The following is a 27,143-nucleotide window of genomic DNA, read 5'->3' as shown; positions in this document are numbered from 1 at the left end:
GGTTTTTCAACTGTGGCGCCCCTAGCGTTAGTCCTACGAAGTTAAAATTATCTAGAAATTTGTAGCGCTGTGCGAGACCTGGCGAGACCTTTAATTTGTGCCCTCACGTCAAATTCGGTCAAATAGAACCGAAGATATGGCGTTTTGAATTTCGTGAACTTTGACTCCTCATATCTCCGGTTCTATTGTAACCATAGTGAACCCACGCCATTTTTTGCAAACTTCATAGCCTAGCCTAAAACACTCTAAAATTCATCTTTCACTCTATAATCTAAAGGGGTGGCAAAGCGTCCCAGGCTTTGTGAAATGCTCGAACTCGTGACTTAGATGCTATACAGTAAAAGAACTTTCGCATCATTTACCATTTACCGGTTCTCAACCGATTTGAACCGATTCATAAGTCACTCAAAAGATCCCCCAAAACAGTTTTAAAAGTAATAGAATTAATTTTCGCATAAAAATTAGTTATCGGTTATGAACCGGTTCAAAATCGATTGGTACCGGTTCAGTTTTGTCGGAAATTCCTAGGCCTTTCCAACGACCCCAAACATAGCTCTATTCGCTTGATAAATGCGCTCTCTAGTGTCTTTTTAACCTTTGACCTTGGAAAATCGTTATTAGAAATGATTCACCGGGATTTTCGTATATGGACGAGATATCCGCCTGGGTAATCTCTAAAACATATACAAGAGTGAAGAAAATCGCACGACGCGTTTTCGGTCAATCCCTAAAAAACATAGTTTTGGAAGGGAAGGGGAGGGGTGGGGAGAAAATCAGGGGCATGTTAACGATCCATGGGTCGACTTATGGGGGATCCCTCGAAGGTCCCAAGTCTCTATCTCTAACCGTTTGGCCTCTAGATCTGGCGACGATCGGACGGACAGACGGACAAACAGCGCGACGACATTTCTCAGAAATCGTTACAAACGTAAAGATTTGTTGAGAAAAGTGGTCTCCGGGTGGTGGAAGGTGGAAATTTTGGGGGGGGGGGGTGAAAAAATCGAGTGATTATATATACTGCTCTCTCCGTAGAGTTCGCGCAGTAAAAATCAAAAATCTAAAAACAACTTTCACAATGGCGTTTTTTGAGAAATATGATTTCGAATTTTCTCAGTAACACTCCCACTTAACTGAGAAAATTAGCGTTTCCAGCATATTTTTGTTGAGTGGATCAGTAAAAATATGCTGATCGGTCAGCAGTTGTCAAACAAAGAGTGCTAACCAAATATATGGAAATGACACAGCTTCGCGCAGGCTCGCTGAATTGAAATCGGTTATCATTTGGTGCTCGCTGAAGGATTGACTTGCTTTTCGGTAGTGGCTTTTCTACTATTCTGTTCGTAAGCTTTTCCCGCTTTCGATAAAGGATCGATAAAGACTATCTTTAAGTGATAAAATTAAAAAGAAAAGCTTGAGAACTACTGGGTGGTAAAGTCACTCCCGAAGGGCCGTCACCCCCATTACATTAGTTTTCTTTTTTTTTAGCAACTTTTTTCTGTACAGAATAACTGGAAATAAAAATAGCAAATTCCAATTATCCGTGCATTTGTTAAAAGGAACTTTAAGAGCCATAAAAAATGATATTCAAAAGATTTCTACTGTAGAATAATTTCCTAAAAAAAACCCATAAAAGAAATATGAAAAAGCAACTGCATGAATGAAAAAGAAATTACACACCACCATAATGCAGTGTGAAGGGCATTGTTCTAGAGAAAGCCATTACTTAGGGTGAGTCAGGAGAGTATTATAAACGTCGTGGGTGAGGGTGGAAGATGTGGAGTGAGAGATACATATATAGAAAGGGAAAAAAAGTTATTTGATCTGATGGGTATCGTGTCAAATTTCATGTGGTAAAAAATGCCCTCATTTTTAACCGTCACTCACTTTCCATGCCTTATTGTACGTGATGATGATTGAGCAAATAACTAATTGACTTCCCCAAGTGATTCCTCAATTCCTAATGCATATCTTCTTTTCTTTTGTGTCTTTGCAGGAATTAGGAGAAATCATCAAATTCAAAAAGAAAAACAACCTTCGAAAGTGTAATAATATAAGTGCTGCCATTGAAAAGTGTTGTAATTTAGACGAGATAGTGAAGTGTTATAGAGAAGAAAATAGCGAGAAAGTCAACGATATTAATTAGAATTGCGATATTAGTGTTAAGGTGATCTGTTTGTTTTTACTTTGTCCATTGAAGGAAAATTTCTCTTGTGAAAAAAGAAGAGAAAGAGTGAAAATTGATAAAAAAGAGGAAGACGCAATAAAATCTCATCAAAATGTGGCGACAGAGTTTCTATCTTGTCGCTGCATTATTCCTCACAGCAAATGCACTCAGTGAGTATAGGAACAATTATTATTATTATTTATATTTCTAATGAATTATTTAATATCACTATGCCTTTGCTTTTCAAATAATTGTTTACATAACAGTTCCATTATATCATCTTTTTCCAGTTCATTCACCGCCGAGAATAATTAAGGAACCACCTACAGATGAGCTACTATTTCAGGTGGCACTGCAGACAAATGAAAATGATAAGCCATTTATCATTGAATGCGAAGCTGAAGGGGAACCAGCCCCAAGGTAAATAAATTTTCTATAAGGATTTATTTTCAATCATAAAATGTTCTCTTACCTCCCACTTGCAAAATTGACTTCATTTGTCTTTCACTCAGTCAGAATCTTATGTTTGCTTGCCCCTCTCAAGTATTTAGCAAAATGTTTAGGTTTAATAATTTTCTAAATATTTCTCCAAGAAACAGTGTCTGGTAGTAGAAAATGGACACTTTGAGAGTAAAACATATTAGTAAATTTTAATTTATGGCTCCTAAATGTTAAATGATTAATTTCAAATACCGCTAAGTTAGGTTAGGTTAGACATAACCTTAAAAAATTATAATGACTTCGATCAATTATAAAAAAAAGCAGATAACTATTTGGATCTGTTATCTCAATTTTATGTTGTTTTGCTCTTTTTAATCCCTCCTTCACATTTCCTAAGTCGTTGGCAAAATATTGCAATCTATGACCCGCCAATAGATATCAATTTTTTTTTGTATTAGAAACTTAACCTCTTATTATCAGGTCACAAAATTTCTAAAGGATTGTTTCAAGAGCTGAAAACTTCTAGAAGGAATTTGGGTTCGAAATACGTGTAAATTTATTTTTCCAATTTTTCTTTGAAATATTTCAAACCGATTATCTTGTAAGGTTAGATTTCTTCACAGTATTTTTTCAGTTGTTAAGAAACAGGGCAAAGTGCTTTTTGAATTTCTTAACAACTGAAATGGGAGTCAGGGTTTTGAAGTTAGATCGATTAAACATAATATAACCTAGAACAGTCTCTAAGTGCTTATAATCATTTTTTCATGATGAAGAAAAAAAATTATTTAAAAAAATCAATAAGTAAATATTTTGAACTTTTAATGCACTTTTAGAACTTTAAAAGCAATAAGGGAATCATATAAAATTTCTTTCGTAGAAAGAAAACAAATCTCTACAACCAATTAACAAGCTTATTGAACAAGATACTAGTTTTTTAATAACTACAAAATAGATTTTTTAAGTTCTTCGTCGAATCTAACGTAATTAAATATTTAAATTCACAAAATACTAAGATGCATTACGTTTTGTTATGTCGTGAATGGGCTAAACCGTTCAATGCTTTCAACCTCTAAACAATCAGAGAACACAGTGTCATTTAATTAATTTTATGAAATTAAATATTTATTGCATGTGAATAAACTCCCAAAGAGACGACTAAAATATTTTTAGACTCGTTAAGTATTTTAACAGAAGACACTGAAGCTTTTTTTATACCACACTGATGCCATTATAGCAAATCGTATTATGCAACATTTAAACCAAAGGGCAATGGGCAGAAATGTATGGGAGCTGGTCCAACCCTTCGCCAGAGATGGGATTAGACCCATTTTGTAGGTATTGATGTATGACTCAAAATTTACCGAGACCAAAGTCAAAAAAGACTGTCAGTCCTTGGAAAATTAACGATATTCTTCGAAAAATTCACAACTTTGACAATTTATTACTCGAAAACAGCTCAACCGATCTTAATGAAATTCGGGTCAAAGTCGGTGTATGATTTAAGCTTCAAATAAATTTTTTCATATTTTTCCTCTGACTATGTAGTAGCTCCCATACAAACTTGTCATGATTTACAACCATCGCACATTACAGGGCCATAAAACGAAAACTTTTTTCGTTTAATTTGCCATTAAGCAAACCTGCCATTTTCAGGTATTTTCGGAGTCCTTGGTGTATCTTGAACATATGAACCGAAGAAACTTATGGTCCATCACGTCAACTTTTTCAGATATCTTAAAGTAAGGGTTCTTAAGAAATTGGTAGAACTATTTTTATGAAACTTGCTTTTTTTTTTAAATAACGGCATATCGTAAGTTGTTGGCGCTAAAGAACGTTTTCTGAAAGAGAACTGAACTCAAGGAACATTTTTGCAAAAGAAACCGTATCCTTATCTCTCTTATATCCAGATTTTCCTCAAATATGCTCGAATATTATTTAATTCCGTTAAACGTATTTCCTCGATTGCATCCTTTTGTCGTCTTTAGAGAAATATTCTCCTTAAAAAAGGAGCTAGGATTGCTGAAGTTCATAGGGTTGTAAGGGTACCGTTACTAAAGAATTTTAACAAAAGGTTCTCAGTATAATTACTTAAAACATTTTTTTCTCTGAATTTATTACTCAAAGTATTCAAATAACGGTATCTTTTAGAACCCTGCGATCTTTAGAGGTTTTAATTCTTTTTTCAAAAAGGATATCACAACATAAGAGACATTTCCCTAGATACAATCCTTTTTTTATGAGTTTGAAGAATCGTAAAAGATTTATAAGGATGATCTGTAAAATTGCAGGGAAAATGAAGAGATAAGGATAATGTTTGTTCCAGGAAAATTTTCTTTGAGTCCTTCTTTACAAATTATTCTTAGAAACGACCAATATACGATTAACCGTTATTGTATAAAAGGAGTTTTGCAAAAAAAAAATCATTGCAATTCTTATACTATGTTTTATGCTCTAGTGTAGTGCTTTTCCTACATATTTTTGGGGTTGGTCCCGGAACAAAAGTTGTTACCTTTGCCAATACCTCTTCGATGGTATAGGTCTAATTCGTGGCGAAAGGTTGGACCATTTTGCCCGTCCTTTATGTGAAACTTTCATAAACTCCTACTAGCATTTATTAAGTATAAAATACGAAATACTTCAGTATTTCTGGGCAAATAGGTAGAGTTGCAAAGAACAAAAGCCCGAGTAGCTTTATTGGGATTTCTTTGGTAATCATCTCAAAGATCTTAAAACATTGAATTTCTTCTGTTATATTCATCAGCTGTGAGACTTTTCCTGATTTAAATAATGGATTTTCCTCACTTGTCTACATCCAAATATTATCCTTAAATACGTTTCTCTTTAGGCTTAAACAAATGACCAAAATTTTTGGGCTGATCAAATGTTTTGGCCCATCAAACACTATTTCGCGTGCTGCCAGAGGACAAAACTGGAAGCTTTCTTCAGAAAAAAAAGCTCAACAGTGTTGAGCTTTTATTTTTCCGTGCTATAAATTTTATGAGTAAAACTAAGATGAGCGCCATATGTGGATAAACTGCGAAGTATTTTCGTGGCGGGAACGATTTTCGGAAGATTCGGAGTCGTATTGCTATAAAAATTGACGTTTGAACTTTACGCGCGGGATTTTACTTTTAATTTTATAAAAAAGAAAAAAAGTCTTAAAAACGGAAAGTGATCTGTGAAAAGTATCAGTAAAATATGTGGCAATGCCCATGAGTACGGCAGGAATACCATCGAGACCTATATCGATGGCATCCACAAGGACACGGATAAGCAGCAGACCATCAAACTGATGATGACGTCGGATCGACTGGTGGAGAATGTCTTGGAGATGATACAATTCTACCGTGAATGAGAAAAAGGGAATCCTTCGATGAGATTGTATACAATCCAATTGCCAAGGAAGGGATAATAAGCATGGGCCAAGAGCAATGTGGGAATGCTGAGGGATGTCATGATTTCCCTGTGGATCATCCTGCAGAAAACTACTGTTTATCTAGAGAAAATAAATGAAATATTTATAGAAGAATAGATTTTAATGGATACTTCGGCTACACTTTGGCTTTTCACAATTTTCACAAGTGCCAGTTCAAGCTAATCACGTCCCGGGCAGAAGCTGCTGTTCTTTAATGACATCCGGAAGATTCCGGTGCATCCTTGTCCATGTATTCAAGTTGGTCCTCAGGATTGTGTGGCCAGAAAATTGGCTTGTTGAGTGGATCAATGGCCAACTCGAAATAGGCATTGTGAAAGTCTTCCATCTCTTTACATGGTCAACTGATCGAATAGCAACAGAGACCAGAGCTGTGCAATTTACTTCTAGTATTCAACAATCCTCTCATCTGACACCCTCTTGAACACCTGAATCTCCCGCTTGATATCCTGCTGCTCTTCACATCAGCCGAGAAAGTATCCTCGGGATAGGGCTCCTTGAGGGTTTTTTCCTGCTTCTGGAACGAATCCACAAGCCCAGCCACCGGAATGGCCTGCTTGTAGTGCGCGCCGGAGTCAATCTTTGTTACCTGCTCAGGATTGGCCTGAACACTCCACAAGTACTTGTCACTCTTGGGCTTGAAGGCGATGAAATTGGGATGTTGGGCAAGCTGGAACCCGCTTAGCCAGGGATGCTCAGTTCACACTTGATTGTGTAACACTTCTCGCTGCTATTTTTCAACACTTTTTATTTTTCACTCGCATTCTACCTTAGTTTTTTTTGTCAACAATAAAAGCTTCCACTTGACACTTGACAAAACATGGCCGCACCGTGCTATAAAAAAGCTTGGGCCAAAACATTTGATCAGCACAAACATTTTAGTCATCTGTTTAAAGGCTTAAACAAATGACCAAAATTTTTGGGCTGATCAAATGTTTTGGCCCATCAAACACTATTTCGCGTGCTGCCAGAGGACAAAACTGGAAGCTTTCTTCAGAAAAAAAGCTCAACAGTGTCGAGCTTTTATTTTTCCGTGCTATAAATTTTATGAGTAAAACTAAGATGAGCGCCATATGTGGATAAACTGCGAAGTATTTTCGTGGCGGGAATGATTTTCGGAAGATTCGGAGTCGTATTGCTATAAAAATTGACATTTGAACAATAGCGCGCGGGATTTTATTTTTTATTTTGTAAACAAATCTTGAAAACGCAAAGTGATCAGTGAAAAGTCTCAGAAAAATAAGTGAATAATGCCCACGAGTACGGCAGGAAGGCCATCGAAACTTGCATCGATAACATCCACAAGGACACCGGATATCCAGCAAATCGGAGAATGAGAAAAAGGGAATCCTTCGATGAGATTGTGGACAATCCCATTGCCAAGAAAGGCATAATAGCATGAGCCGAGAGCAATGTAGGAATACTGAGGGATGTCATAATTTCCCTGTGGATCATCCTGCAGAAAACTATGTAGCAGGTATCTAGAGAAAATAAAAGAAATATTATAAAATAATAGATTTTTAATACACACCAGCTGATCAAAAAATTTTACAATTTTCACAAGTAGCCGGTTCAAGCTAATCACAACCTGGGCGGAAGCTCCTGTTCTTTAATGACATCCGGAAGATGCTGGAGCATCCTTGGCCTTGTATCAAAGCTACTCCCCGGGATTGTGTGGCTAGAAAGTAAGCTTGTTGAGTGGATCAATGACCAACTCAAGATTAAGCATCGCGAAAGTCTTCCATGCTCATCTGATCGAATAGCAACAGAGACCAGAGCTGAACAATTTTCTGCTGGTATTCAGCAATTCCCTCATCTAACGCTCTCTTGAACACCTGAATCTCCCGCTTGACATCTTCCTCCTGTTTCTCCACCTCAAACGTGAAAGTGTTCTCAGGATAGGGCACCTCCAGGGTTTCGTACTGCTGTTGAACGAATCCACAAGCCCAGCCACCGGAATGGCCTGAACAGTCCTCCTCGGACTGGAAGGCAATGCAATTGGGTTAGGATGCTGGGCAGCTGATCCTCGCTCACTCAAGGATGCCCAGTTCATACTTGATTGTGTAACACGTCTCGCTGCTATTTTTCACCGCTTTTTATTTTTCATTCGCCTTCCATCACATTAGTTTTTTTGTCAACAATAAAAGCTTCCACTTGACAGTTGCCTAAAAACATGGCCGCACCATGCTATAAAAAAGCTTAGGCCAAAGCATTTGATCAGCCCAAATATTTTAGTCATCTGTTTAAGCCTTAAGCCTTTTGTCATAAAATATTTTGAGTTTTATAGCACGAAAGCTCACCACTCTGAGAGTTTTGTAAAATGCTATGTAAATGAGAGTGAAATTGTAACTACAACAAAAAATAACTTAGAATCTTGCGGAAAAAATATAAGAAACCGGTGGCAGCCAAAATCCCGAAAGCCAAAATCCCGAATGTTCAAAATCGTGAAAGGGTTGAAATTATATGGAGGAAAATGTTCAGAATGATTTCCCACGACACCAAGGATTTCCCTTTGCCTCCAGAAGGCGCGGGTGCAATCCTGGGAGTAGCTATGACACTTTTAAGAATTCGGGATTTTGGCTTTCGGGATTTTGGCTCATTCGGGATTTTGGCTTTTGGGATTTTGGCGTTCGGGGTTTTGGCTTTCGGGATTTTGGCTTTCGGGATTTTGACCGGGACCCTAAGAAACAAATGCATTGACATTATAGGAGTCGCACTGTATTAGTATTGCAACACATAACCTAGTTTTTCGAAAAGAATAGTTTTCTTAAGGCTAGATGAAATCCTATAAAATTCTGGCGATTCATGAAAAAGTACCAATTTTATTGCTTTTAACACTTAAAAACTAAACAAAATTGACTGCTTCTTTTAATAAGAAAAATTATTAGTCAAAAAGTAAAATTATTTTATCGATTTTCCAGTGAATCTACTTAAATAACCTACACTGTTTCCTCCATCCACTCTTTGAAGCAATTAAAATTATGATACATATTATAATGCTATTTTTGGGGGGAGAAAGCAAACCTGCTGCTGTGGTATTATTTTAATATGTACGAAATTTTACATTGAAAATAATAATAATGAATGCGTATAAATTGAGACATTCACCATGATTTTCCTCATTCAATTTAATGAAGATCATTTTCTTCCTTTTACCCATATATACCTTGCTTACAATCTACCTATCATCCCCAAAAATTTTCCTGCCACTTTCCTCCTGGCATTGTGCTTCTGTCCCCGGTATCACCCGCCCATTAGGAAATTTGTCACTTCTTCCAATTTACCACTGAACAATTGCCAAAAGGGGAATTTTGTCGCCCTAAATAAAATTCGATGGTATCATATTATATCCCGCACATAAAGTTTGAGAAAGAATGGAATTGAGTGTATTTGTGTGACCCGGTGGGATTTATTAGGATTCCGACGTTTGATTGAGCATCCATAGAGGGCAGAATACAACTGATAGGCATTTGGCATATGCTCAAGTTTCCATTTAACTCTTCAACACAGCAATTTACCAAACGTACTTGAATGAATGACCATTGAAAGTTTTGCGAGAGAGAAGAGGGTGTATGTATGTATTATATTTTTTTTTTATCCTTCAGGAGAATAAATGACAATTCAATTGAATCTGATGACATCACTTTCTACTCCTCTGTTAGTTTTTCGCTCCCTCATCAAATAAAAATCAACCCTATTTTTGTGGGTGAATTTATTGGCAAAATTTCGATGGAAAAGTCGTTGGAGAATTTCTTTTGCATGGTAACTAATTTTGCAGCTGGTGAATTCCTTGAACATTGGATGGTTTATATTGAATACTACTAAGGACGTTGAAGAAAAAAGAGTGCTGGCAAGAAAATTCATTATTTACTCAAAGAATTGGATTTACAAGCTTCGTGCATTTCTTAAAGGGAAGCCCAGACGAAAGATATAAAATTTCGCAATATTTTCTCTGAAAAATTCACAGCTGGCACATTTTTTTATTTCGGGTAAATTGGTATAGTTTTCGAGGTCTTTCTCTTCTTCCTCTTTTTCACATACAAACACATTTTGGTTGGATTTTTCAATAATATTCACCCACTCATTATTTTGTTCATGTTCACTCACTGAACTAATTTTCTTAGTGGAAAACTGACCGTCAATTTTTGTTAATGATTTCTTAATTCATCTCATTCGCATCTTTCGATTTCTCATGTCTGTAATGTTTTTTTTTGTTGCTTCACCCATTAAGTCTCTTCACCACTTCTTCGTGGTCTATCAGCACTTGAGGATAGAAATTAGGGAACATCAATCTCACTCTGGGATTGTGTGTTGTCGCGCCATGAAGAGGATGGAATCTTGAATACATTTTCATGGTTTGCTCACAATTGATTTTGCATCAACATTTATATGTGTTGACAGACACTTATGGATTTTTTCCTTCATCTTTTCGACCCTATCATTTATATTCAGAATAACTGTGTGCTGGGTCTTTGAAGATAACTTCCTGGTAATCCAAGATTATGCTCTTGATTCAATTCAGTTTAGAGGATTTACATCTCAAATGTTTCCAAATTCAAAGAGATTACGATTTAAAACGTGTTAAGAGAATATTTTGAGTTTTATTGCGCAAGGATAAAAAAGAACTGCTAGACAAGAGGAGAACACTGCTCAATTGAATATAATTTCGACAAAAAATGTACCAAATATTATTTAAAATTTAGTATTAACTAAGTTGAAATAATTTATGTTATGTTACAAAGATAATCTACTTTTTTAAAATGACTTTTTGTCTGCTAAAGCATATACACATTGGGTGCAATTTTCGTCAAAATTGCTTTTTTGAAGGAGAATATTTGCACTGTTGTAGATGAAAATGTCAAAGTTCTGTCAGAAATGCATTTTTTTTTACACAAATTGCTCCCAATGTGTAGAGGTCTTTAGAAAAGTAACTTTCATAAAGAAAAAGTTTCTCAGCTACCGAGAGTCGTGCCGTTGATGCAGGTGACTGAGCCTCCTTTACTGTTCGCAAGCTTTTCCTTTTTAATTATATCACATGGATGGCTTTCACTGATCGGATATGGTATATAAATTCGGTGAAGACTATCCTTAAATACCAAAATTAAAGATAAACTAACGAATAACAGGAGTGTAAAGCACTGAGAGAAATCCGAAAAAGTTAAAATAACATTTAGGAAATGTTAATTTTACCCTGCAGTATTGATCCAAAATCGGTGTAAATATTACCCTTTTTAGGTGTATTAGGGGTTAAAGGTACCCTTTTTATGTTAATTTTATCCTTAAAAAAGTGTTAAAGTTCCGAGGAAAAAATGTTAATCGCACCCTCTTTTTTTCTCAGTGAGGAAGCCAAAGTCACTCACATCTACGGTAATTTTAAAAGATCCTATAAATAGAAATTATTTTTCTTCTTCAATCAAAAATGGATAAGTGAGTTCCACCCAAAAATTTTGGCCACGCCCAATACAAGTGTCATGTTTTTATGAAATTAGATTTGCACCTTTTCAAAGTTATGTTTAAAGTAAAGGAGTCTACAATTACATTTAAGAAAGCCATATACATTATAATTTCCCATAATTCAAAAATGTTGAAAAACATTCTGTATTTTATAGCATTTCAAACAATTGATGAGTCAACGGAATAAAATTATAAGTTTTCGGTTTGGGCAATATATACCAATTGGCCTGTATTTTGCGGGAAATGTCAATGAAGTTTTTCTTATTTTTCTCTCTCAAGCAGAGCGTAAATTAATTTATCTTTCACAATAATATTTACAGGAGCGTGGTCATTTTTTTTTAATAGATTAAGTTCTTCATCATTTTTTTGTAAGACCTCGATTAACTCCTAAACTAAGATATTTTTGATTAAAAAAAAAATCGAGAAATTGGCTCGCTACGTACGTTGCGATCCCAAAAGAATTGATATAAAAAAATGATAAATTTAGTTTATCATGACTTCAAAAGGGGGCGTGACCTAAAATTATTTGTGGGCCGAACTTACAGAAAAGGTGAAATGTTGCACTGAGAAAAAAAGAGGGTGCGATTAACTTTTTTTTCTCATAACTTTAACACTTTTTAGGTGTAAAAATATATCAACATATTTTAATGTTAATTTTACACTTTTTTAAGGGTAAAATTAACATGAAAAAGGGTAACTTTAATCCCCAATACACCTAAAAAGGGTAATGTTTACACCGATCTTGAATCAATACTGCAGGGTAAAATTAACATTTCATGAATGTTATTTTAACTTTTTCGGATTTCTCTCAAGTGTACGTACCTATTTACAAAATATTGAATTAAAATAAAGAACACGTTTCATCGAAATCCTGAAATTCCATCACAACAAAATTCACGTGACATAAACTTTCTAGATTTATCTCTAAAACATATCCTTAAACTTGATTAAACTGTCTTTTGTTCACTGAACGAAATTTTATCTCAAAAGTATATTGAAATTTACAATAAGGTGTGTGCGTGTATTATGCATTTGAATCATCTTTGTATGTTTTTCTCATGTTGTTTTTGCTATATCCGCATTTTGTGGTCTGCAATCTGTCGTCATCCTTTGAATTTATTTTTGTATTCTGCTCCATATATACTCATATACATAAATAAAATGTTCTTCTTTCAATATTTATAGTTACACTGTACCAAAAGTGTGAAATGAACGAGAAAGAGAGACAGAAGAAAAAAAGAAGATCATTTGCACGAGTGAAATGTTGTTGAAGATAGTTCTCGTGTATATAACTCAAGAAGACAAACTCTTTGTCCTTGGTGTCTTTTTTTTCTTTTTTGTCAGTGACTTCTCTACCTCTTTTTATGGTTTATCTTTAGCTTTAAAACTCGTGAAAATTTAACAGGTGCAAATATCTAAATGGCGACATTTTTTATGGAGGATATGCTTGGAAGCTCGGATTATACGAACACGTTGAATGGGAAGATTTTGCATTCGTTTATTTCTTTATAGGATTATCTCATTCAAATAATCGTATTCTTTTTTGGACTAGATATAGCTTGACTGACTTATAATCTGAATATAGAGTTTTTATTGCTCAAACTCCACAAGCGAGCGATATGTCATACAAAAACTCGATTTTTATACCTATAAATGTTCGCTTTTCATTCCCTATGGACTATTTTTAATAAAAAAGTTTTTTTTTTATTTTATGTCTGAATGAAATGATCAAGATGGCCCAAAGAATGGTTTAGAAATAAAAATTAGTGTTCGGTGCTACCCCATGTTCCGTAGTGCCCATGTTTCCCCTAAAGGTGAATTGGTAAGAAAACTTTGTAAGTTTGAACTCAGGGGTAATGGTCTGAATTCGACGGTTACACAACTATTAATCTATAGTTATAAATGTTCAATGACCCTTACGATTTAGGATCTAAGTAATAATTTCGAGCATCCCGCGAAGATGGATTGCTTTGCCGTTTGGATTTATATTGATCTATTCTGCCAAGCAAAAAAAAAGAAAGCCTCAAACAATCTTCTGATGAGGAAAAGAAAGTATAATGTTGGTATCCATTCTTGTTCTTGTTTACATTGTATCAATCACATTTCTCGTCTTTTCCTTACATCCTCGCTTGCTGGGACCATAAGAGCATTTGCTAAATATTATTCCACTTTAACGATCCCCATGAAAATACATAGTGCTCAATGGGTGGCTCTACGGGTGTTATATATTTTAAGCGCATCTGTCTCTAGACTAGATAAGAAAATGTATTACATTGCACTTTGTGATTCACCGGCAGTATTATATCGTTTATATTGTTTCACTGTAACGTCTTTCTCTTTCAGTCGACAAAAGAGTGTGGATGGACATGATATAAGATCGATTTTCACTATGTGACTTCTAATGTTTACACATTGGGGAGTTGAGGGGACTATCTAAAAAGAAACATAAAACCTTCTTCTTTCACTATTTGTTGTGATTTCTTCTTTTAAAGTTTCCTTCTCAAATTCGCAATTAAAGGAGGGATGTAGAGGGGCGTGGGGCAAAATGGTGACATGTTGAAAATTTCCAAATTTGATAATTTCTGAGGATTAAAATTTTTACTGCAGAATAAATTTTACCAATAGTGTAATTTTGAACAGAATTTAATTTTGAATTTTAAAATTACTTTACTGTTTCAGATGGGTAAAATATTTTTTTCTCTTTCTTCATATGAAACAATGAGAAAAGTTTTAAAATTGAAAATTATATTTGTTCAAAATTACCCCATTGTACCCTACATAGGTAGCTTTTGAAGACCGTCTGAAGCTTTACAATCTAGAAAATTAATTTATTATGTCAAAATAAATCAACAGAATATTTTACCCATTTACATGAGCTAATAATAAATGCAATCAAAATGATATCATTTACTTCATGTTTCTATATATTTACCCTATTATTTTTGAAAAATTAAATAAAATCAACTTTTAGAAAATAGCTCGAAAATACATTGCCTTTCAAAGACAGAGGAAATTAATTTTGCGGAAAAATAAACTATCGATTTTGTTACATTTTGCCCCGTACTCCCTTATTCAGCAAAGGGACTTATTGAAGTAGTTCCATTGCTTATCCTCTGAATTGTTTTCTTTTCACAAATACCTTCTGGATACCAATTGCTTTGCCGCAATGGGGGTTTTGTGTTTGCTTAAATGCAGAAATTGGTTTCCTATTAAACTCATATGGCATTATTTAAGTCAGGAAAATCCCTTGTATTGAACTCAATTTGATTGTCGCTATAAATTATTACACTCCATTGATTTTGGATTGTTAATTTTGTTGGAATTTCGCGTGTAAAGCAATAAATTGAGTGTGGGAAAATCTTTTCGCCTTGTTTATTGTCAACGGCATTAAATATAGAAATTTGAGGAATGGAGAAAATTTTCATGCATAGAGAAATATTTTAATTGTATATGAAATTGAATCCCCTGGTGGTTTGAGTTTTGCAATATTGTTTCTCAACATTAAATACCATTTTGCCCATATAAGAGAGAAATTGTCACGAAGAAGGGGATGAAAAACCTTGATAAAGACTTATATATACAATATAATATAACTATAGTAATATGCAAATGAACTTATTTCTTACTTAAAATGTCGTATCATGGGGCTTTTTAAGAGAAAGACTCAAGAAGTGAAGTCGTTTTAATAACGAAAACTCCCTGTTTCATATGCGATACTGAGGGAAAGGGGTTGTTTATTTGTATGAAAAGTATTCATGGTTGACGTCCTTCTCTTCTATTTTCCTACAATGTAGAATGTTAAAACGGAAAAACAATAAATGTAGATAAATTTAATGTGTGGGGCGAGATGGAAGACAAGAGAGTGGAAAAGCGATTAGACGCCCCATTGGCGGTCGTCTAGAAGCAAATTTCATTCAACACAATGTATATAATAACTAAGTGCAAAAGATCATATGAAAATTGTTAAATTCACTATTGGCTTTATGCCTAAATTTTCTAAAATTCTCATTTTTTCCTCCGACTAAAATATCGTTTATGGGAAAAGTCACATATGGAGTAAAAACTCCTCTCTGTCCATTGACTTTTCACACCTATATCTTCATGATTTAATATACCATATTGAAGGTGTTTGATGTCCTTTTTCACTCAACCAACCGTAATACGGTTCATGAATCATCTTACTATCAGGTACGGTGTAGTGGGTGAATAAGAGAAGATATAAAGTCAATGTGGTGCTAAATTGTCGCGTGTTTACTGGCTAAAACTAAAGGGAAAAACCTTTAAGCTCATTTTCTTTTTTTTTCCACTGGCATCCATTTTTCTTCATAAGTTTATACACAGTGGATTATTCTTGATGTTAAAAAAAATAATATTGATTTTATTTTGAACTGAAAAATTTGCACAAGAAAATCATAAAAATTAGAGGTAAATTATGTAAAAAATTTCTGTAAAACTAAATGAGTACTTCAGAAAGTCTAATGACACTGAAGAATGTGTCTCATTGCAAATTGTATAATTTCGCCATTTCAAACCCCCTTTTGGATTAAATTAGGAAGAAACAATAATTTCCCGAAATAACTTAATGTTCTGTTTTACTGAAATAGCTCTTCTCTTAAGAGTATTAAATTAATGTGGTCAATGCACTCTTTCAAGCGTCCTATCAAGATTTTCATTACTAAGGGTTTATCATTTGGACTGAATTCTTCTACTGAAAATTCTATTGATGTTTTTGTGGCGAAATATATTGAATAAATTGATTTGCAAAAACTGTTGAATATAATTTTATACTATTTGATCTATATATAAAATATAGTTTTTACTATATTAAAAATTTAATGGTTTAAAAATCACTGAAAACTAGCTGAGAAAATGATTGAAACAGTTTAGAAATGATTATTTCGACACTGCGGACCGAAAGACCAAAAACGATTAGGGACGCCGATCTGCAAAAAAAATAATGACTGAAATTGAACGGAACTATCAAAAAGCATCAGTACCAACATCAATTAATTAGCATAAGCCAAGCACTACTCACACTCCTAATAATCCACCTGCTTCCAGAGTGATTTTTTAGGGTACAAAATTTCAGCATATTGTATGCATGCGCTAAAGCATTAAGTTTGAAATATAAGAATTTTAATAATTCGATATTATTACTTCTTTTTTTTTTAGGAGTATTGCTTGTAAGCTTGTATTGCTTGTCGTTAGCATATTTTTTGTATGCACACAGGGTTACTGCCGATGTAATCTTGTTTATAGATAATGCGAAAGCCACTAAAAAATTATTTTAAAAAACTGGTTTTGGTGGTGTTGGAGGGGGATAGGGGAAAAAGAAAAAAAGATAGTTCGAGATAATGTCCATTTACGGAGGGGGGGGGGTCATCGAAGGCCGGGACGACCGATGCAGCCGGTTGCGAAATTTTAATACCTTTCCAAATATAACCAAATCAGTTCAAAAATATGCTCTCCAAAGTGGTTGACCTTTGGGCTCCAATAATTCAAAATGGCGAATTTTCCGGTCATAGGTATGTTTTGACGAAATGTTCGCCTGGGCTACCTCATATCCGGAAATTATTGAAAAAGCTTGGGACAATTTTGAGAAAAACCAAAAAATAAAAACATTTTTTGGAGGGGGTGGGTAGGGGAAGAGAAAAAAATGTCTGGAGATATTCCATTTCTATTGGGTGTCATCGAAGACGGTAGTTGATATCTTTCACCGTTAAAGCTCCAGGACTGTGACAAGTTGAAAAAAAGACGATTATATAACTTCTCTCTCCTTTTGAGTTCGAGCAGTAATGAAATTATAGACATTTGGTGGCATATTTCGGACACTTTGCTTCTCATTAGTTCCTTTGCTTTTCCAGAAATCTTCTAAAGTCTTTTTCACATCATTTCGTTCGCCAAAGCAACATTTGTTTTTTTTTATTGTATAATCTCTATAGTATACAAAAACTTAAAATTCATGGAAATTTGAGGAACAAAATAAAAATGGCCGAAATTGCAAGCTGGCCAAAATTTTTTGGAGTTACCCTACTTATTGTTAATCAAATTACTTTTGAAAAATTACTATTGTTTAAGAGACATATGGATTAGCCCAATAGGTTTAGTAGGCAATTTTCGTAGAGAAATTAAATAGTGTTCGTTAGATCTATAAGCCCTACGCGTGGTTCTTGCGGAATCACGCAATTGGTCGCTTTTCTAGATGATGAATGAGGGCGATAGTTTTATGTTTTCCATATGCTTTAATGGGTCTCCTCTCTGTCTTTCACTGGCAATTGTATATATGGGCAAGTTTTTGTGAGGAGGGGTCAGTAAACTAATCCGTAAACACGACACTGAAAATATATTCTGGTTCAACATATATTTATATTTATAACAATTCTACACTAGATATGGGATTTTTGACTCGAAACACACAATATCAATTTGTGGTAAAGCTGTGAAATTTTGCTGCGTGTGTGAAAATCCAAATAAGGATAACAAATTTCATGACAGTTGGTACTTTGGTGGATATCAACTTAATTCCTCCCTTTTGCATTTCATCATGCTCATCGGGTTCTTCTTTTATCCAACGAATAAATATTAGACTTTTCTCACCATTATGTCTCATCCTTTTTTTTCTCTAGCTTCCAGAGTCAAAATCAATAAAGTTAAAAATTTTACTTGGGGGCTGATGTGAAAAAGGAATTTTGTTGCATGTTTAGTACATTTTATGCCAGGACATTTTCGGCAATGGTGGAGCCAAAGAGCAAAAGGGGATGTATGAGTAACGTGAAAATCCTCCCCTTCTTATATTTCTATTTGATTTACTTTCCACTTTCCTGGGGGTGCTTGGGAGGGAAAATAAGAAAACAGGAACATTCGATACGATCACAATTTTCCCAGAAATCTAAGGGAAACTTTTACTGGGTGCTCCAGTCTTTACGTTACCACGAGATTATCATTGATTTGTAGTAAATGAGATGTTCTTATCTTGGATAAAACAACTCCATATATATATTGAGATATTTTCTCATATCTGTTGATTCAACTATTTTCATCAACAATATTGACACTGAATTTTCTTATGAATTTCCTGTCTTACGAGGGCAATCTTCTGGCATAAATCCCTAGAAGTTACAATTTTGTTTTGGAATATTTCTATCAGATGATTCTATACATAACTGAAATCCTGTTTGTAAAGTAGATTACAAAGTCAGATTTCTTGTCCAATTTAATGAAAAGTGAGAACGGGTCAATAAGATAGAAGTTGCGATAGTCTCAGAAATGCGACTTCTCAAACTTTAAGGATGTTGAGAAAGTGATTTTCTCTGAGTCTTTTTCTTATGTTTGTTTTCTAATCTTGGGAACTTATGAGACAGTGTTTGTTTATTTACTGGTGAATTTTAATTGAGAAATACCTTTTTCATAAAAGCTTAATAAGAAGATATCTTAATTACTTTATTTCTTGAATCATCAATTTAGATATAGGGGAGACTGGGGCAAAGGTCACAAAACGAAAAATTCAAAATTCAATATCTTCCAAGGTAAAAAAGATAGTAGCTCACATTTTTTTCTATAAATAGCCTCCATAGACCTTCTTCAATGTCGTAAGTTTCTTAGAATGCCAACAAGGAATTTAGAAAATAAAAAATATCGAAATTTTTAGCCCTACTTTTGAAATATTTTCCTTGCAGAAGATAACAATTATTACCTACTTATTTTCCAAAATTGATGAACTGGTGAATATTTTCTAAATAATTTGGATTTTTTTGAATACGAATCCGCTATCTATTTTAGAATTTCACAAAAGTTCTGTTCTCCAGAAATCCTTTTATTAAAAATGGCCACTTGGGGTAAAAAGTAACAAAAGGTATAGAGCAAAAAGTAACAAAAAAGCGAAGCAATTTCTGATGTCTCTCGGCGAAAAGAAACGTCATTATCATGTCTCGCCGCTTTTTGTTTGCATTGGTCAAACGATTTGCAGTCTTTTGTGTGTGTGTGTGTTTTTTTTTCTAAAATAGCTTGAAAAGCGCTTTTCTCGTTTTCTCACTTTTCTCGCAGAGAAAAGGTGTTTTACAAAGGTGTAGATGAATAAATTTTCTATGAAAATATGTCCTCTAGGTATTATTTCAAATTTACGGAAGCCCGTAATGAAGCGAATCAAAATATGATAATACCCAATGTCTGGTACTATTTGCCCCAGCATTTTTGAGAATAGTCACAAAATTACCTTTTAGAAATTCGCTCGATAAACGTATTTCCTTACAGAATAGAGGAAAATTACTTTCATAAAGTTGTAGAGCGGTAAATTTCCTATTAAACTGCGCTAATTAGAAATTTTTGAAGCGCTCGAGTAGCTTGTAAAAAAATAAAATATCCGTTTTGTTACTTTTTTGCCCCAGTCTCCTCTATCCATTAGTTTGTTTGATAACAATTAGATTTAAAATTATTGTTTAAATTATAACTTATTTATTTAAATAACTACTAGAATATAAATAGTTTTTGTTTGACTTGATTTATCATGAATGTACTTGTACACTTTATTAACTGAGAATGAATTTAAAAATAAATTTGATTGAGATTTAAAGATAAATTATGTTTTTAACCTGAAGTTTATTCCTGTCCCTCTTATTTCAAGAACGATTGAGGGTGTTACTCAATAAATTCCCTAAAATCTAATTAACAATTTCTTCCTAATCCCTTTAAGCCAATGTTACTTTACTATGGTTTTATTGGTGAAAATTTTATCCACTTTATTGTGGAGAAAAAGTTGTGGAGTGTCTCTATAGACACCCTGTTCTCGAGGGTGAAAAATTCCTAAATAAAAGTCCCTCGTGAGGGCAAAAGTCTGACTATTTTGCCGGCGGATACAAATATCCCATTTGTTAGGCGCAAAGGAGAGAATTGGAATGAAGAAGGGGAGAAAAGTTGTACTTCTAACACACCCACTTTGGCTGTTAATTAACATTAATTGATGTAAATGAATATCACGATGAGTCATCTTATGGATTCTTTTTTTTTTCAATTTGAGAAGGACTTTTTTAATCACTCGGAATGCAGGTCTATTTTCTTACACAATTGGTACAATTACTTGTTAACATGCAATCTGCAATTCCCTTGCAATTTTATCCACCATTTATCGTATGGGTCAAATTGCAATATAGCTGCAATTTGGACTGATATCTATTGCACATTCTTTTGGTCAGGGTTTTGTGGCATTTTATAGTGGATTGATGAATTAGACAAATTGAATAGATTTTTGGCAATGTAATCAATTTTATACTATGAGTTTGGGAATTATTTCCGTCAATTGTTGAATATAACTCGCAAATTCAATTTGTACAATTAAATTGCTGACAATGTATTCAATTGCAATTTGGTGTGTAGTGTAGAGGAACTGTTGCTTGGACATTTATAGTTTTAGATTTTTGGACACCTGTCCAATTTCACATTTTGTACTATACAATAGAATGGTTTCACTGTTTTCTCTTCCCCAAAAATGTAATACAACATCAATGCTTTATGTTTTGTATCAACAATTCGTATACAGATGACCGACACTGAAGTTATGTTTTTGATGGATGAATGGGTGTGAAAAGAGTTTTGTGTTTTGCGAGGGTGTTAATGAAAATCAACATGATGTATCACATCATTTGAGGATTAATAATAAATTTTCGTGTTTTAATCCTATTAAATGTTTCAACAATTGTACATGTTACAACACATATCGATGGTTCTATTCCATGATATTTTATCCAGCAGTATTATTACATTTTTAAAAGCCATTTTATTGTTCTACAGAGAGAGAAAAAATGTAAAAGTTTCAATATTTGTAAGAGTTCTTAAATAAATATAAAAGAAATGAAATATTTTTGTTCAGACTTTTTTAATACGTCTACATACTGGGAGCAATTTTCGTCAAAAATTGTTTTTTTTTGAAGGAAATTGTCTGCAATTGTACATAAACACTTCATAATTTTGTCAAAAATGCAATTTTTGACGAAAATTACTCCCAATGTGTAGAGGCCTTCAGCGTAATGGGTAATTTACATTATGAGTTATTTTAGTCATTTTGATCATTTTAATGAGATTTATGTGCATAATGTGAAGTATTTTCATAAAATAGAGCATTTTTATTCAAGATGATCTATTTTACTTCAAAGTTAAGGCCTCTATACAATTGGGTTCAATTTTCATCAAAAATTGCTTTTTTGAAGTAAATTGTCTGGACTGCTGTAGGTGGAAACGTCAAAATTTTGGCAAAAATGCAATATTTGATTAAAATTGCGTCCAATGTTTAGAGGACTTTATTCAAATGTTTTCTTCAAAGAGCTCTACATTTATGAAAATGTCTCGTAAAATGTGTAGTGTATGTTATTTACTATAAAATACTCCATATTTTCAATTTCTCAAAAATGATTTTTTTTAGCACTTTAAAGCATTTAGGGTGGAATAACCGGCTATCGCCATGTTTAGGAAAAAATTAAATTCATTTAATCATAACTTTTGAATCCTTGTTACAAGATAAGTCAAATTTGACACAAAGTTACTTAGATGTATTGGCTCTAGATACGTGAAAACAATAATCCTAGAACATAACGCTGGACTACTTAAAAAACAGATTTTTATTAATAATGCAAAAATAACCATTTCGTCGCCACTTTTTACCACTTTTCGCCAGTTTTGTAAAATTTGTAACCACTTCTCACCACCCACTTGAAAAGAACCACACTCGGTTATTTTAGGCAATGCTATGAAAAGAATACATTCACCATTTCTCTTTCCTTGTGATCACTTTATTATTACTCTCTTTAAATGATTTTTCTTCACTTTTATTTGAGAAATCAAATTATGGGGTTTTTGCAGAAAGTAAGCAATGCAGATTTGACAACTGAGAATGTACGAAGTGAAGTTAGCGTCGCCTATTGAAAAGATATGGCGACAGGTGGTAAAATCAATTCCAGAATATTACCACTTCTCGCCATGCCTCATTTTTATACAAAAATAATATAAAATGAAATATTAAGTGACTAAATACAAATTTTATGTATTCCACAAGTGCAATTAAATATTCAATAGACAAATTATTTACCCAAATAGGTATTTTTGGCCTGATGAAAATTTGACGACACTTAGTACATTTGGTATGAGATGTTGGATTCGATGCACTTGCTTAAAATATTGCTCTAAAAAGTGATCAAAATCGTGAATCCAAAACGAATAATTATTATTTTTCGATTCTATGCGTAGAAGCAGAAACAATACAAAAAAATTGCGACTCATTTATTTCATAAATTGCGAAAAATAGCGATTTCAATATAAGTGGCGAGAAGTGGGGCACTGGCGAGAACTGGTGATTCCACCCTACACATTGGAAGCAATTTTCGTCAAAAATTGCTTTTTTGAAGGAAATCGTCTACATTGCTGTGGATGGAAACGTCAAAAATCTGTCAAAATTACAATTTTTGACAAAGTGCTTCCAATATGTCAGGCCCTTACTGTTCTCAAATAATAAATACATAATAAATTTTTCTTTGTTGGTTCCTGTCACAACTGTTTGATGGTTTAAGAATACGGCGATGACTAGGGAAAATAATCGAGACAGGAACCAACACAAAGAAAGCAAGCACTTGAGAACAGTGAAGTGCTAAAATAATGTGTTCATTTTTCATTGGAGTACTATAATTCTGGTGGACTGGTGACTTTGCCTGTTATTAAAATATTGGACAAACGGTTAGAGATAGCGACCGTGGGTCTTTGAAGGACCCCTCAAAAGTCAACCCATCAAGCATTAACCTGGGATGACATGATAACTTCTGTTCGATGGTATCGACTGTCGATTCTGAAAAGTTAGACTCTAACTGCATTTTTTGTAGCCAATATAAATATTATTAACGGTTACATTCTTTTAAGAATCGTACAATAAATGGTTCAATAATGTTTTAAAATCCGCCGTTCACTAAATCTACGAGATACAGATTTATCGACACTATCGAATCGATATGATCGAAAAGTTATCATTTTATCTCTGATCGTTGTTTTTATCAAATCCGTCCAATCCAATCGATATCGGTCTATCTTTCAGGGTATTTACAAATTGGTTTAAAGAGATTGCGCACCGGTAAACTTAAGAAAAAAAACATTTAGAAAAAGAAATTAAAATGGCGAAGTTAAGATGATTTGCCATCCCAATCCTTCAAAAATCAAAATTACCCGTGCATCTGATGATCATTATATTTTTACCAGGTTTATAGCTTGATGTCAGGAAATGGGAAATAAGGTGAAACTTTTCCAATTCTATGATGGAATAACATGGAATGGTGCCATCGATATGATGTTATATTGTTTGGTTTTGATATTAAAATTACGTTAGCCAGCTACCTCTTTTTGCCAACACAATATCAACCCCAAATTGACCCTACCAGATGATATTTCATGTACTCTGCGTGACATATAAATCAAATCAGATTAAAATTTAATTAACATTAAATGTGGCACATCTCGTGTGCCATCGTCATATTTAGACAAGACACTGTGGAATGCTACATATATTTGAGAATGTGGAGAGTGTCTCTCATCAATTGGAAGCACTAAGTCCAAAAAAGAAGACTCGAGGAATGAAGAGAAGAGCCTCCAAGAGAAGAATGAATGAGTGAGGCACTTTTATTTTCTTTCATGAAGTCTAATGAGTCCAAAATGGTGCGGGTTATTTGGATATGTTCACAGTGGTTGACTCTATTAAAATAAATCATATTAAAGCAACGCCTTCAGACATGATGCCATTTGAGAGGGAGGAAGAAGAAGAGCCAGAAAGAAAAAGTGATTCCAGAGAGTTAAGAAACTCCAAGAAATTAGAACTTTTTTTTGTGTGTGATGTGATAAATATAGAAACTATGTTCAAGAGTGACACTTAATCTCAAATAAGGGCACTTTCTTTAATTGCATTTGAAATGGGGTTATATAATTGCAAAATACTTCCTCTTTTAATCTTGAATACAATTTTAGAAACAACCATTCTATTTTCTGTACAATGAACTGACAGATGAAATTGTCGCAAATACTTTTTTTCTGATGTGAAATAGCACAGTAAGATGAAATAGGGAGATTAAATTGTATGATATAGACGTGAATATAGATTCAGATGGATTTTTTTTATTGAGGCCAAGTTCTCTAAGGCGAATTATTTATTTTAAGGGATTACGTTTTGTGGATGATACCTAAATGAAAAGGGGAAAATATCACACAACTCTTTCGAAAATCTTCACTATCAAAATTAAAAAAAAAGTCAATTTCGAAATGTTACAATTAAAATTACAGGAAATAGATGGAAACACTGAATCTTTCTTGATTTTCACAATTTTGTTCTCTACGACGTTTCGAGGATGGATGTCCTCTTCATCAGGTATCGAATATGGCAGGGAAAATCACGTACAGGTGCGTGACAGTTGTTACACTGCACTTGGACGTGGATCACAACTTGATCCGCAATGTTCATCATTCGATTGATCAGAGTCAGTTTCCGTCGAACCGAAATTCTATTGACATTAAAATTACATGATTTTTTTTAAATTAAAATGATGAAATCTAACTGAGTGCACTTCTCTAGAGATGAAGCGGTTGGAGATAACGATTTGAGGTTTTCATGGGACCCCCTATAAATCGATTAAAGCACGATTTCCATTCCTATTCATTAAAATAAACTTTATTAATTAAATACACTTGGTAAAAGAAATTTCATCTCTTCTAGAATATAATAGGGAAATAAATCTACTTTGAGTAGCAAAACAATCTTCTTCAATTCCACAATAAAATATGTTATTAATTTTATGTAGATTATGTATTGTCATTTGCTTATCTTTCTGGGATTATTCTCTGTATTGCTAAATTCTCTTAATTTACAGTGTCATTCTATTTGTTGTGGTTTTAGTAACATTCTCACTGTGTGAAAGGAACTTCTGAACTAGATTAACTCTAACAATCTTCGTAATTAATATAGAAAACTGGAGTAAATTGTATACACTACTACTACATGTATATAACTAAATATGCAAATCAGCATCAATGAAAGAGGCTCTGAGATGTCTCCTTCTGTATAATAGTATTTTGCAATGAATGAGACTTGAATGAAAGTGAAAATTGGAGGGTTTTCTACTCAAACTGCCGGTTGTCTTTGATAGAAGCAGGCATTTCTATAGCAATAATCTCTATTCCGAACATATGTTAATCTTCTATCTCTCAGGAATTTGTATCCAGAATATTTCAGAAATTCACTCTCTATTTTCCTGATGTGATTAAATTTAGCCACCCAAAATATTTGGGTGGCAAAAGTCGTCCTATAAATAAAGAGTTTTCCTATAGGAAACATATATGTCACACTAGATCACAAGAACCGAGAGAAAGATATGAGAAAAAATCCCAATGGGAGTTAATAAAAATTTATATTTATCATACATGATAAAAATTGAGGATGATTGTGCAAGAGTTCAAGTAAAAAGGACATTCATACATTATTGCAAATACGATTATAGATTTGTAAGTTGAATGGTGGCATACAAATGGGATTTTTTTTCCTATTTCTATTGAGAAAAAGGCAGATGGGATTGCATATATTCTCTGTAAATGGATGAGAATTGCCTGTTGTGCAACCTTGACTCAATTGACGAGAATAAAACACAATTTTCCCGTAGTGTATAAGACCAAATGTGAGTGAGAATGAGAAGTGGCAGAAGAAGAAAATTACAAGAAATTTTATGCTGAGTGTTATTTATAGAAAATCGACTATAGAGAAATTCCAAAAAGGTTTAATAGGTCAAAATTGTGTGTGCGTAATGTGAGATGAAAAATGTTTCAGTTTTCCTCTATCACATTCTCTCTTTTGCTTACCATGGTGGTTGTATTTCCAAAATAACCTGATCATTTGACTTCCTCTTTTTATGCAAATTAATCAAAATGAAGTATTTAATGAACTATGAAAATGGATTAAGTGTAATTTTTGGGTAAAATGGCTTCTTCTGAATTTAGTCCATTCAATATAATTACAATAGTGTTATATAAATTTTATTATGTAATATACTATTAAATATCCAAAAAGTGTAGGTTCAAATTTCTGAACCGAAATAAAATGATAATGCTCGGTGTGCTCGGTTAATGAGCAAATCTTTTTTTTCTTGATTGTTTATTTTTCGTAAAAATATATTTTAGAATATGGGAAGGTGGGGCTACATCGAAATGCGATTTTTTGGCATATATCTAAGAAACTAATGCCCATTGCAGAGTAACTTTTGATTGTAAATATGTTTTTAATATTTCTTGTGAGAATGAGCGAGATAACTAGATCTAGATCTGACTCATTCTCATTGAAATATCAAAAAAATGTTTACAAAATAAAAGTTATTGTGCATTGGGCATAGGCTACAACGTAAAATTTATGTCCAGCGCACAATAACTTTTGTTTATAAACATGTTTTCAAAATTTCCCATGAGAATGAGCGAGATGACTAGATCTAGATCTCACTCACTCTCACTGAAATGTCAAAAATATGTTTACAAAACAAAAGTTATTGTGCGCTGGGTATTATAGTTCTACAAAACAAATAGGAAACTAAATAGAATAATTGTAATAAAGCTCTGCTTCCTTTAAATATAATGCGAAAAAAATCATATATCAAA

At 33.6% G+C, this 27,143-nt stretch overlaps 1 protein-coding gene across 4 annotated transcripts in view; it reads left to right on the top strand.

Annotated features, from left to right (window-relative positions):
- The window catches only part of LOC129805384 (neuroglian), a 69,925-nt gene that overhangs the window by 13,640 nt on the left and 29,142 nt on the right, over nucleotides 1-27,143 (top strand). For all 4 annotated transcript variants that reach the window (XM_055853269.1, XM_055853267.1, XM_055853266.1 and 1 more), the window contains exons 2-3: nucleotides 1,994-2,334; nucleotides 2,455-2,584. In XM_055853269.1, coding sequence (XP_055709244.1) covers nucleotides 2,277-2,334; nucleotides 2,455-2,584 — 188 coding nt within the window. In that variant the 5' untranslated portion in view covers nucleotides 1,994-2,276. The remainder of the gene's footprint in view (nucleotides 1-1,993; nucleotides 2,335-2,454; nucleotides 2,585-27,143) is intronic.

The sequence above is a fragment of the Phlebotomus papatasi genome, chromosome 3 (genome assembly GCF_024763615.1).
Source record: "Phlebotomus papatasi isolate M1 chromosome 3, Ppap_2.1, whole genome shotgun sequence".
NCBI classification, from domain to species: domain Eukaryota; kingdom Metazoa; phylum Arthropoda; class Insecta; order Diptera; family Psychodidae; genus Phlebotomus; species Phlebotomus papatasi.
The sequence above is the reverse complement of the archived record's forward strand: the minus strand, read 5'-3'. Positions and strand labels throughout refer to the sequence as shown.